At 39.9% G+C, this 14,096-nt stretch overlaps 1 protein-coding gene across 1 annotated transcript in view; it reads right to left on the reverse strand.

Annotated features, from left to right (window-relative positions):
- Positions 1-569: 569 nt before the first annotated feature.
- The window catches only part of UTP18 (UTP18 small subunit processome component), a 36,195-nt gene continuing 22,668 nt past the window's right edge, over positions 570-14,096 (reverse strand). Inside the window, exons 10-14 of the mRNA XM_017885687.1 lie at positions 11,606-11,729; positions 8,993-9,167; positions 2,845-2,986; positions 1,504-1,542; positions 570-721 (exon numbers count right to left, since the gene is read on the reverse strand). Coding sequence (XP_017741176.1) covers positions 2,852-2,986; positions 8,993-9,167; positions 11,606-11,729 — 434 coding nt within the window. The 3' untranslated portion in view covers positions 570-721; positions 1,504-1,542; positions 2,845-2,851. The remainder of the gene's footprint in view (positions 722-1,503; positions 1,543-2,844; positions 2,987-8,992; positions 9,168-11,605; positions 11,730-14,096) is intronic.

Here is a 14,096-nt window from a genome sequence, read left to right on the forward strand (position 1 = left end):
ATGCACGACATAGTGTCAGTTCTTCCTAAGAAACGTAAGGACTGGTCTCAAGCAAGGTTATATTATAAGATAACTATGGAGCCAGCTGTCAACCTTGAAATACAAATCAAACATTTAAGTTGGCATAATGAACATTTATCTCCAGGAAAGGCAGTGGCGGATAATCCGTAGGACAAGACTACCAGGTTTACTATGCCCCCTCTTCAAATAACAATGACAATGATTTGAAGTAGTAAGCCCAGAAAAGCCTTTTCATTTCCAAAATCACCTTTCCCGGAAAACTTGGAAGTTCGAACTTCACTATGTGAGATTTCACTGCTCTGTATCAAGCCGACTGACCTCCACAGCTCAAGAAACGACCTGTTAGCTGATCCCCTAAAGCACAGAGAGATCTATTCAGGAAGGGGGAAACCAGGCATCAGGGTTAGCTGTGAAGTATGAGAAAATCTGCTTATATTTTATTGTTGGCTACAGACAGGTGTTTCCAATTTCTCATGGTTAGTCTTAAATGCATCCAAGTTTGTGTGTGTGTGTGTGTTGGGGGTAGAGGGAAGAACCAGATACACTTATTTTCAAACAAAAGCTGTCACATGTTTATTAAGACATTACCGGCTCTTAAGCACAGCTGGCTCTATAAATCATTTTCCACATATTATTACACATTCAGGAAAGTTTCTGAGACGATATATCAAGGCAGGCTTCTCTTGTGACTCAACTGGACCTGAGGAAAGAACCAAAGAAATTACATACCTGATTTATAGCTGCTGGTCATCAACAAACACGTACTGGCAATGTAATCTTTAGAGACAGGATAGCCAAACTGCTTTCCCCTCCTGGCTAAAGTTTTGCCCAAAATGCCTGTAACTTTAAAAATCCTTTGTCCTAATTAAATATATATATCTGCATTCTCAAAGTCTCTCAACATTCATTAATCTCTGAGAAGACCAAACAGTGAACTGTGATGAAGAGGCCAATTGCAAAGCTCAATCTCAGAACCACTGCATCTCAGACCCGAAAGGACGCCATGAGAAGGGAAGGATGTTCTACGGTTTTAAATATTGGGCAGTAGAACTAATGGCCAGCCCCATTATCTAGTTCTGTGAAACAGGGCAAGTTGCTAATTTCTCAAGAAACATATATAAGAGGATTTAAGCTCATACAAGCTATAGCTATATTTGAAGACCCATCTCTGTGTTATTAAGTCTTTTGTGGATTAAACATGTCCAGCAATTACAATTTTGATGAGAATTATTGAATGCAACATTAGAGATCAGACCTCAGAAGAACCGAGCCAGATTGTTGTGATTTGGGATAAGAAATTTCCAAGGAAGGCTCAACTTCAGCTAGACAGTTCCTGATCTACTTCCATCCCACCCCTCTAAATAAAGATGCAGTAACCTAGGGGTAAGAAACAAAGCTCAGCTAATGTGCTGCTTCCACCAACTGACAGCAATGGATGTAACCTTAAAACCTGCAGAATTTGTAAGAAAAGGGTTTTCTTACTTCAAATAGTCTCTTTAGAAGTCTGAGTAATGGTGCAACCTGGAAAAGTGAAAAATAAGTCATCTGAACTTTGTAATTACCCACAGTATTTTCAATTAGATCACAGAATGGCATTTAGGAAGATTTTGGCGGGTAAAACATGTAATTACAATCATTCACACCAGGCAGTTAGGTTCAGACTCCTCAATCTGACATTCTGGAGGATTCGAATGCCTCAGATTTTAGATAACATGCGTAAGCTTACTCCAAAGTTTCACATAAGGGTCTATGAAATACCTGATCAGAAATAATCAATAAAAATGTCATCAGTCCATTCCAGTCACTAGTATAGCTAGAAACAGTCTCATTCTACAGAGCAATGCCCTGGTGAAAAATCTAATGGCCTTTGGGTCTTAGAGAAAAGAAAATTTCAGTTATAAAAATACCAAAGGATTTGGAAGAGAATTCTAAGTGCAGTAAGAATCTGCATCCTTTTATAAAATACAAAACTGAAACAGAACCACTCCAAATCTGACCTGAAATGAGACTAATGCAATTATCCTGGTATAACCCATTTTCCTTTCAAAGTAAGTAGAACTTTAAACCACATTATTGTCTGGTATATTCTCCTTTCACAACTATTCCCTCAAAAATAATTTACATTCCTCCTTTTCTTCACTCCTGATTTTAGTTCATTTTGAAAGCAGGAGTTCCCTAAAGCATACAAACAGAAACACAGGGTTCTATGTAGCATTCACTAGCAACACAAGGAGCAAGGAAAGAGGGCTGTGATTTACATCACAAGTTTTCTACTGAAAACTCTTTAGTTTGCCCTGAAGATCCACCTTGTCACCTGTATCTTCTGGCAATGATGTAATTAGGTTTTGTTTGTTCCTGTTTTATAGCCAAGTATGTCGGGTACAGAAAAGAACCTGGACAGTGCATGTAAGTTTTGGTTATCTTTGTGCTTAACACCCTTATTTACAGCTTACAGCTACAGGGAAAGAAACACCTTTTAAAAAGAAATCAATTAAAGCTAGTGGAGTAAACTGAATTATTAAATCAGCAAAAGTTAATCTAAATATAAGGCACCAAGGAAGTGGAAATATTATTAAAGTGGCTACTTTTCCTCAATTTGACATTCTCAAAATAGTGCTTTCCAAAAAATATATATATTCCCCCGGTGAACTTTTCTGCTAGTGACATTTTATGGTAGAAAAATACCTGAAGATAATGAAGATGAGAGTCAAGATAAACAGGCTATAATTTACTAATTGTAGAATTAGGAATATATAGTATCTCTTCATACTGTCACACGTAGTTTATAGGTATCTCTGACTTTTAAACATAAATAATACCTACCTATACATCAGGGCCTTGCCTTTTTCATTCCCCAAGGCAAAGTATCCACTTCTTGGAGAAAAATCCATGGTATGAACATGAGAAATATTCTTCTTTTAACCACTGGGAAGTTTGAAAATACTGTACAGGAAGGAAGATGAACCTGCAGGAGATAATAAAAAGCTTTAAACTGTAACAACTGGGAGCTCATGTTTCTTGAATTGTAATCTTCATTCTATCTTTCTGCTGAAACATAAAGCTCATTTTGATTGTAGCACACAAGGAAGTACAGTCTATTAGTGCAGCAAAGTATTCCAAAATCAAGTTTGATCTTTCATTTTTTTATTACTTTATTTTTATAGTTAAGAGACATGACTGCACTTTTGCTACATGAATTTCTTGCACAGTGGTGAAGTCTGGGCTCTTAAGTGTCACCATCATTCCAATGGTGGAGAGGGGTGTCCAATCTTTTGGCTTCCCTGGGCCACAACGGAAGAAGAATTGTCTTGGGCCACACACAAAATACACTAACACTAACAACAGGTGATGAGCTAAAAAAAAAAAAAACAAAAAAAAAACTCATGTTTTCAGAAAGTTTACAAATTAGTGTTGGGCCACATTCAAAGCGTCCTGGGCCGTGGGTTGGACAAGCTTGATGTACACTGTACCTATTAGATAATTTCTCGTCCCCTATCCCCCTCCCATGCTCTCAGCCTTCCAAGTCTCCAATGCCTATTATTCTATCCTCTGTGCCCATGTGTACACATTATGAAATTTGATCTTTAATGTGTTATTAACTGAAAAGAAAAGGACGAAAGAGAAAAAAGCATCAACACAGCATCTAGCATGATGCCTCAGAGATTCAAATGTTTGTTCAATGAATAGATTAATGAATAAACTAAAGCAAACAGCACCCACTCTGGCTTAATGGCCACAGTAAAGAATACTAAAATCTGATCACAGGGAAAAGAGATTTTAAACATGAAGATTCATCTGGTTAAATGGTGAAAAAAATTAAACATTATAAAGTCTGATTTTACATAACTGAAACCTAGGCAGAGTCATACCACATATATTCTACTACCATAAAATTGCCATTTTGTACTTTTAATTTTCAACTATTGTATATACTCTTTGCCTTTTACAATTTCTCCTCAAAGAGGGCTGAATCATGAAAATCTAACTCCAAGTGAAACTGTCCTGATTTAGAGAGAGCCAAAAGCTCACCTCAAAGCCAGACCTAAGTATGAGGAGGAACACACACATCTCTTTCTCCAGAGTCTACTTCCTAAGTTCAAGAGACAGGTCCTCACCCAATTTGTGGATGAATAAAACCCAGGTGTGGAAGCAGTTACCTTTAGGCCACAATTGTAACAACACTCACTTTCAGATGTTCTCTAGCTCTCTGAAAAGATATAGCACCTTGATGTTCAAATACATATAACCATTACCATTCAGCTATTTACCTGGGCAGTTAGTCATCCTCCATACTTTCAGGTCACACTTTATACCATCAATCAAAGTGATTTTCACAGACAAGTGCTGGGTAAAATGGGTATGTAAAACCCATTGATACATACACCTATTAAACTGCTTTCAGTCAGTCACACATCAGGCCAAATTCTGATACATACTTACCAACCATTTTGTCAAGAAAATACTATTTACAGTGAATCTCCAAGCCACATTCAATTATTTTCAACTTTGCTGGAAGGCAGGTTCTGCCTGCACAGCACAGCATCAATGTGAAGGCAATGGTGCTAATGAGAAGTGGTCTTGACCCATTAAAGCTAAGTTGGCAGAACCCCAATTTGGTCTTCACTTCTAAAGTTCTTAAATACCACTCTCTATACAGGTTCTTCAAGAAATTAAGTATTTATATTAAGTATATATATTTTCTCAAGCACTTAGTAAAAAAGCAGACTCCTGTTTTATAGAGAGAAGCCACAATATGGATATTGCAAAAATTTATTTACATTTAATTTGGGAAGGCAGATACTATATAAATCTGTGATAAGTACCTTGGTTTAACTGTGTTTCGCTTGGGTTATTGTAAGTTTGTATCCTCCAAGCATGCCCCAATTATGAACACATGATCCACGGCATCAGGAAAGCAGATGACCAGGAAAAAAACATTTGCTGCAAGGGCTAAGAACAAAGTTGTCCTACCTCTGCCTTTTGTTCCCACCCTCTTCACCTGAAACTACAAAACCATGCCTCAGGCATTCACTCACCAACTTTCCTGGAATGACTTTGAAGTTTGGGGAGCTGGTTTTCTGACTCTTCCTCATCAAAATACACTAGAACCAATCTTTCTATCTGAATTTTCTTTTTTTTTTTTTTTGAGATCAAGTCTCACTCACTGTTGCCCAGGCTGGAGTGCAGTGGCGCGATCTCAGCTCACTGCAACCTCTGCCTCTTGGGGGCAAGCAATTCTTCTGTCTCAGCCTCCTGAGTAGCTGGGATTACAGGTGTGGGCCACCACACCCAGCTAATTTTTTTATTTTTAGTAGAAATGGGGTTTCCTCTTGTTGGCCAGGCTAGTCTCGAACTCCTGGCCTCAAGTGATCCTCTCACCTTGGCCTCTCAAAATGCTGGGATTAAGGTGTGGGCCACCGCACTTGGCCTATTTTTAAATTTTATTTCTGCTACTGACTTGGAATATGGGGTAAAGGAGGTGGATTGTTTACGATGTCCTCCTAAGACATCAATAGTATCTACCTGCAAGTATCTACACTTCCCCAGTGTAACCTCTCACTGCATTGGTGAATCTTCCCTCAGGCCAATGATCTCACCTGATTAAAACTATGCTGTGCTCTGACATCTATTTATAGTCTCTGTTTTAAAAGCTACAATTGGCCGGGCGCGGTGGCTCAAGCCTGTAATCCCAGCACTTTGGGAGGCCGAGACGGGCGGATCACGAGGTCAGGAGTTCGAGACCATCCTGGCTAACATGGTAAAACCCCGTCTCTACTAAAAAATACAAAAGCTAGCCGGGTGAGGTGGCGGGCGCCTGTAGTCCCAGCTACTCGGGAGGTTGAGGCAGGAGAATGGCGTAAACCCGGGAGGCGGAGCTTGCAGTGAGCTGAGATCCGGCCACTGCACTCCAGCCTGGGCGACAGAGCGAGACTCCGTCTCCAAAAAAAAAAAGGCTACAATTGAACTATTAATTAGGAAAAATGCCTATAAATATCCAACTTCTTTAACTCCTGGCCTCAGGTGATCCATCCGCCTCGGCCTCAAAAAGTGCTGGGATTACAGGCGTGAGCCACCACAGTCGGCTTTCTAATACCATTTCTATCACAACAGTTAAGTATCCAGATATCAAAATTCAACAAGTAAAAGCTCACTCATCCTTGATTTAATGGGTAGAAAGTTCCATGGCGTTCTACTACATCCAAAATTGTCGATGTAACAGGAATTTGACTTCTGAGTCTCCTGCTATTCCAACAGCTGAAATTCACAGTGATTTGTAATGGGATGACAAAACTGAATCATTATAAGGGATTGATTGCATTTAACGATACTAACAATGTTTTACCAAGGCATTACGGAGCTGCTATGCCTGGCTTCTTTCCATTAGATATTATGGTTGACTACCATTTAAAAACTGTGATTTGGCTTTTACTAATGAATTCCTTGTGTGATTTTGCCACAATAAAAAAAAAATACAAATGCTGTCATGATCACTGAAGCAAACTATGCAGAACTATTATATGTCTTGCAGAATATATTATGTCAACAGCAGATAGATCCGATGGTTTTCTAAAACAATTTACTACCATTAAAGTGATAAAAGGTTAATATTACTAGTACACCACTCCCATTAGGGAGCAGGGATTTTAAAGCTGACTTGAATTAGAACCTTCTCATTTATCAAATGATTCATTCAACAGAGAGGCAATAAAATGCTATGCTGTATTTTCACTCTTTTCCAGCAAACCATTTTGTTGTTGTTTTTGAGACAGAGTCTAACTCTGTCATCCAGGCTGGAGTAGAGAGGCACGATCTCGGCTCACTGCAACCTCCACCTTCCAGGCTCAAGCGATTCTACTGCCTCAGCCTCCTGAGTAGCTGGGATTACAGGCGCCCACCACAAAGCCCAGCTAATTTTTGTAATTTTAGTAGAGATGGGGTTCCACCATGTTGGCCAGGCTGATCTTGGATTCCTGACCTCAAGTGATCCACCTGCCTTGGCCTCCCACAGTGCTGGGATTACAGGTCTGAGCCACCACGCCCAGCGCAACAAAACATTTTTTAAGGAAATCATATGCAGAATCCCAATATATACCAGAGACAACAATGATACTGCTCTACATGATACAAGTAGGCACTTAGCCTCCTCCTTACCCTACATGCCATATAAAGCCCTGTGCAGAATCTAGGGCTCTGTGGAATTCAGCCAGAAAACCAATGAACTGCTAGAAAAAAATGTGGCATCCAAATCACAATTCTGCCCTTTATTAACTGTTTACTTTGGTTAAGTTAATCCTCTGAAGAACTGTTATTTGACTCAAACTTTTTGTAGAACTCTTTGTAAATCTTTGTAAACTATATATTCTAATACAAAGCTGATGGCAGATGCAAGGCTTTTTGCCAAGTGAGCACAATAAAAATAACACACTTTGTAAAGTGTGTACAATCTGGTAGTAAACACATAGCAGCAAATGCAATTCTGCTATTCAAAGTTCTATGCCTTCTGTATACCTGGTGCCTTGGGCAAAAAATTGTTAAGTGAATGAGGAAATTGGTTCTGCCTGAAGAGTAGGAAACTTCACAGAGATGGGGTGACACTGAAGCTGAGCTCTAAGGTTGGGCAGAAAAGAGTTTCCATAGGCCTGAGGCTGCTATCCTTAGAAAGTTCTAGGCCGGGCCCGGTGGCTCACGCCTATAATCCCAGCACTTTGGGAGCCCGAGGCGGGCAGACCATGAGGTTGGGAGTTCGAGACCAGCCCGACCAACATGGTGAAACCCCCGTCTCTACTAAAAAAACAACAATACAAAAATTACTGGGCGTGGTGGCATACCCCTATAATCCCAGCTACTCAGGAGGCTGAGGCAGAAGAATCACCTGAACCCAGGAAGCAGAGGTTGCGGTGAGCTGAGATTGCGCCACTGTACTCCAGCCTGGGCAACAGAGCGAGATTCCATCTCGGGGAAAAAAATAAAGAGAAGGTCTGTTTACAAGGGTGGCGATCGCATGGTGTTGGAGAACTTGACTAGCACACAGTTCCTTATACTGGCATGAAACTTTCTCTGAATGATATGGGTAGCTCACTGTGCCTAAACTGTACAAACAATGTGGTTTATGCTAAACACCCGGTTTTTCTTCTGGGAATCTAGAATTTTGGTACATGCTAAGCAGAAGGGTACAAGATAGGCAGAGGTGGTACCTATATGAACTCCCAATAAAAATCTTCCTCAATGAGTCTCTAATGAGCTTCCCAGGTAGAAAACACTTAACACATGTTGCTACATCTCATTACTGGAGGAATTAAACTGTCCTGTGTGACTCCACTAGAAGAGGACTCTTAGAAGGTTTCCTCTGGACTTTACTCCATGTATCCTTTCCCTTTGCTGATTTTGCTTTGTATCCTTTTCACGGCAATACATTTTAGCCGTGAGTTCAACGAACATATGCAGAGTCCTGGAAGTTGTCTATAGTTAGCCACCAAACCTGGAGGTGGTCCTGCAGATTCCTGACACGAAGGGTATATTCACAGGTACTATCTAGCTATTTAAATTACAATACTTTTACACAATTTAATTTTCAAGTTCAACTTACTTTCAAAACCCAAGAACTGCCTCCGTTCCATTAAGACAATAGGCCTTAAAAAGGCAGATGAGGAAAGAAAATTGTGAAGGAAGCGTCTGCCTTAAATATAGTCCTTAACATTAACACTATAAGAAACCTCTGAAAATGAGGACCACTTTAGGAATGGTGAGAATGGACAGCAAAGCTTTCCTGAAAGAACTGACATAATCAAATGTGGTGGTTACTGTGCATCCTTCCAACAACCACATCCAAAAGCTATAATACTAGTAATTTCTACATCAAAAGAAGACACTGTTTTAAAAATAATTCAACACTCTCCTTTCCTGTTACTCTTGCATGCTTTCAACTTAAATTTAAAAATTAACAATGATAAAGGAGTAATGAAATATTTACCAATCTGACTGCTTCTTTCATTTTTTCTGAAGCAATTGCCAAGATTTCTGTAGTAGGATTGAAGGTCAGAGAAGTAACACCTGTAACCAAGTTCATTATAGCTTTTATTGGCTTTGGGTTTGTTTCTTGGAGACAAGAATCTTGATTGTATATATTTACCACTCCACAATTGGAACTACAAAGAGAAAAGGGATTAAAGTAGATTAAAAAACAAGTAAAAGGGCTTTCACAACCTAAGTGAATATAGATTTAACCCCACAAACTGGTATTTACAGGAATCATATGTTACAAAGAGTCCAGCTATCACCACTATAGCCACAGATGTCCTATAGAACCTCCAACCAAACAGGTTGAAAACAGAATTCAAATTCTCCCCATTCTGTTGACTTCTTGAAGGTTAAACTTTACTGACTCTTCTTGCATCCTGTTTCCTTCACAGTCACCTCTTTCTCCACTGATTCTTGTCCTCAGGATTCTATTTCCAACCTACTTCTAGTGTCTCACTCATCTCATTTACTCCCACAGACCACCTAATCACCCACCACATCCAAATCAGTGCCTTTAGTCCTAATTATGCACTGCATTCCTAACGGTTTGTAGGGGTGGCCACATGCATTAATTATCTCTTCTAACACCATTACCCCTCCTCCCTTCCTTCCGCCTCCCTTCAATGACAGTTCCACTCCTCTGGTTGCACAGGCTTGGAGGCTGAGAACGTGAATACTTCTCTCCCACTCCTCATCTTCTAAGCATTTATCAAATACATTACAAACATCCTTTGCCTATTCCCCTATTGCCAATCCTACTGTCCTGGTGACTCATTACCTGATGCCTGCCTATTGGTGCAGTGACCTCAAGGCTCATCGACCTGTCCCTTTCTTCCTCTTCTAAAAGCTTAAAGATTTGCTTAAGATTCTTTAAGAATAACTTTAAGATTCTAAAGCCTTAAATGGTCTTTAGAAAAGCACATCAGAAATCAATTACACTGAAGGGCAATTAAAATTAAATGAGTTTAAGCTACTAGTATTAGATTCTTTCCTATATAGGCCCTTCAAAGGGGACTAATAAAAAGTGATACAAAAAACAGAGGGCAAGGAAGATTGGCTTCACAAATTTGAGTGAAGACCATTTTGTGCAGTTTTCTTGTCCCACAGAGGCAAATGCAGTTCTTCTTAAAACTACTTATAGTTTAAACAGCAGTCTTCATTTTAAAGGAGCTTGATCCCCAAAAGATCTGCTACTCATGAATTGCTGCCACAGCGCACACTACCCTGGCAAATGCTTGGCTGTGCTGAGATGTCCCTCGCTACAGGCTTGGCACAGGCATGGGTACGAAAGGAAGGGGCCTTCATCAGGGTACTCCCCCTCCAAGGGATCTGTTACTGTCTTACTGCCTAAGGCAGATGGCCTGGTCTCCAAGCTCCACAGCCTAGTTCTACTTGCCTTTCCTCCCAAACTCCAATTTGCAAATGGTGGTAGGGATATATATACAAGTAGTTTCCCCAGTTTTAACCTGGAAGGAGAGAGTGAACAAAGAGTAGAGAGCATGCTAAGTTTCTGGACAGTAAGACCCCTTGACTTCCCATCCCAGGGAGGATTTGACTGAAATCATTTCATAGCTCAATTTTGTTTGGTCTAAGAAAATCATAAAAGCCTACTTCTTGAAGTTACAGAATTATGGGTGCTAATTAGTGGTTTAGTAAGGTAGCTTAGAATACTGCAAAGTATCCAATGTCTCATCCTCCCACCCTGCATCTTCAGAATCAAGCAGGAGAACACACCCATCTTTTCCCCAGTGTAATAACCAATTTTTTCAGTAATAGCACAATGTGTTCTAGATAATATTTTTAAAGTTTCTACAATACTATCAAATGGTATTTCCTAGAAACATGTTTTTTATTTATACCCCCAGCTGGATAAAGGAAAAATGCTTTAGGTATCTTAAAGATTTAAACCCAAAGTTAAACTTATTTTATCTCCTCATCAATGACAAGAAGCTGAAAATAATTACAGGAAAACTTGATGCGACCAAACAGGCATTTTAAACAGGAAAAAATACAAATGACATAAGGTAGCGCCAGCATTTTCTTTGCTAAAAAGGCGTTCAACTGCAGTTATAGTAATCCCTCCTTATCTGCAGGGCATGTGTTCCAAGACCCCAGTGGATGTCTCAAACTGTGGATTACTGAACCCTACGTGTACTGTGTTTTCTCCTATACACACATCTCTATAAAAAAAGTTTAATTTATAAATTAGGCATAATAACAGACTGACATAACAATAAAACAGAACAATTATAACATATATCCTAATAAAATTTGCATGAATGTGGTCTCTTGCTCTCAAAATATCTTACGTAGATTTCAGATTGTGATTAAACACAGGTAACTAAAACCACAAACAGTGAAACTGCAGATAAGGGGGGCACTACTGTAATATTATTATTCAACACTGCACAAAGATGATAAAATGAAAAAGCTCAGCTGGGTTGACCAATTTCATAATTACTGAATAGTTTATAAAGAGAACTACTCACACACCATCTAGTATATTCAATTCCTTAACATATTCTCATTAGCACGATGTGATTAAGGTTACAAGAATCTCTCTTACCCACAAGCAACATACTGTCCATTCCTAGATGTGGCAATGCTTAATCCATATAAACTGCCTTCATCAACAAATCTGTTAAGGCACTTCCTTGAGTTCACATCCCAAACATAAACTTCTCCATCCCCTGAATAAAAGAGTGAAAAAAATAGTTGTTAATTTTGCTTTAAACTTGAAAGGCAAGTAAACTGGCCACTCTCAGTCCCTCTTAATAGTACAGGAGACTACAAATACAGACCTATTATAACCCTCCTAGTTCTGGAAAACTGGACTAAGAATATTTCTTTTTTCTTTTTTCCATTTTTGAGATGCAGTTTTGCTCTTGTCACCCAGGCTGGAGTGTAACTGCACCATCTCGGCACAATGCAACCTCCTTCTTCTGGGTTCAAGCGATTCTCCTGCCTCAGCCTCCCAAATAGCTGGGATTACAGTTTGTGCCACCATGCCCAGCTAATTTTTGTATTTTTAGTAGAGATGGGGTTTCACCATGTTGGCTAGGCTGGTCTCGAACTCCTGACCTCAGGTGATCCACCTGCCTTGGCCTCCCAAAGTGCTGCGATTACAGGTGTGAGCCACCATGCCCGGCCTAAGAATATTTCTTGTATACATTCACATATACAGAAGAAAACTGCATCAGTTAGTCATTAATAGATAATACCTTTAGGTTTACAGGAAAAAATCACAAGCTGTTGGTTTGAGTTGAACTTTTAGAAAAAGCTTCTAAGTTCCACTCAGATAAATTATTGGAGCAAAAATCTGAGGCAAAACAAAACACCACTCACTAGCATAGCTCTTCCAACATCTATCAACAGGTATTAGAGTACCTCATAGGCAAGATTAGTGATTTACATATCAAACTGTTAATGATGATGGAAGAGGAAGAAGTGAAAAACGAACTGATCCAGAACACAGGAATTTATAATTAAGACACACACAATTTATCTATTACCAAGTTATTTAAATGATAAAAAACGCTAAACGCAAGCTTACGAATAAGCACAGATAGTTTACTGAAATGACCATACATCCATCTCAAAAGTGGATCCTCACTATTTTACCTCTTCCTTTTTCTAGTACCTCAGTATCTTTCCTTTTAGGATATTGCTCTAAACTTCACCCTTCCACATGTACTCTTATTCTCCCAATGAGAATTCAGTGAATCTCAGTTTCAACTCCCTAACAAATAAAATGTTCCAGGCTGGAGTAAGGGTGCAGGTGAAGTAGCAGTAAAACATATTTGGGAAAACTGAATAGGATCAAATTTTTAAACCTTTGCCTTATATGTTTGCCTGTACATTAATGCTATAATAAAGGAAAGTGTTTAAATATTAGTCTCTCAATAGACTAAAATGGGAAGAGATCAAAAGCAAGAACATCTAGAAAGCAAGTGCATGAAATGACCATGAGTTGATGACTTATGGCAAAAAAGGCAGCAAAGAATCCATGAGATGGCCAGGCACGGTGGCTCATGCCTGTAATCCCAGCACTTTGGGAGGCAGAGGCAGGCAGATCACTAGAGGCCAGGAGTTCGAGACCAACCTGGCCAAAATGGTGAATCACCATCTCTACTAAAAATACAAAAATTAGCTGGGCATGGTGGCACACGCCTGTAATCCCAGCTACTTGGGGAGGCTGAGACATGAGAATTGCCTGAAGCCAGTAGGCAGAAGATGCAATGAGCCAAGATCATGTCACTGCACTCCAGCCTAGGAGACAGAGCAAGACCCTGTCTCAAAAAAAAAAAAAAAAAAAAAAAGAATTCATGAGTAAACAAAGACAAAACCTGTAAAGTCAGAAAAAGGTAAACTCTTCAACTCTTTTTATCTCAAAATATTCTTAACATGTAACAGTGTAATGTGAACACTATGTTACCAATCACATAAACTACTCCATACAGAATAAGAAAAGGGTCTGCACCCAGTGGCTCACACCTATAATCCCAGCACTTTGGGAGGCCAAGGCTGGCGGGTCACCTGAGGTCGGTAGTTCGAGACCAGCCTGGCCAACATTGTGAAACCCCGTCTTACTAAAAATACAAAAATTAGCCGGATGTGGTGATGTGTGCCTGTAATCCCAGCTACCCAGGAGGCTGAGGCAGGAGAATCGCTGGAACCCGGGAGGCAGAGGCTGCAGTGAGCTAAGATCGTGCCACTGCACTCCAACCTGGGCAACACAAGACTCAGTCTCAAAAACAAAAAAAAGAAGTGGCTGGGCGTGGTGGCTCATGCCTGTAATCCTAACACTTTGGGAGGCTGAGACAGGTGGATTGCCTGAGCTCAGGAGTTCAAGACCAGCCTGGGCAACACAGGGAAACCCCGTTTCTACTAAAATACAAAAAATTAGCTGGGCATGGCGGTATGCGCCTGTAATTCCAGCTACTCAGGAGGTTGAGGCAGGAGAATTGCTAGAACCTGGGAGGCAGAGGTTGCAGTGAGCCAAGATCATGCCACTGCACTCCAGCCTGGGCAACAGAGTGAGACTCCATCTCAAAAAA

The sequence above is a fragment of the Rhinopithecus bieti genome, unplaced genomic scaffold, assembly GCF_001698545.2.
Source record: "Rhinopithecus bieti isolate Rb0 unplaced genomic scaffold, ASM169854v2 scaffold_15500, whole genome shotgun sequence".
Taxonomy (NCBI): Eukaryota; Metazoa; Chordata; class Mammalia; order Primates; family Cercopithecidae; genus Rhinopithecus; species Rhinopithecus bieti.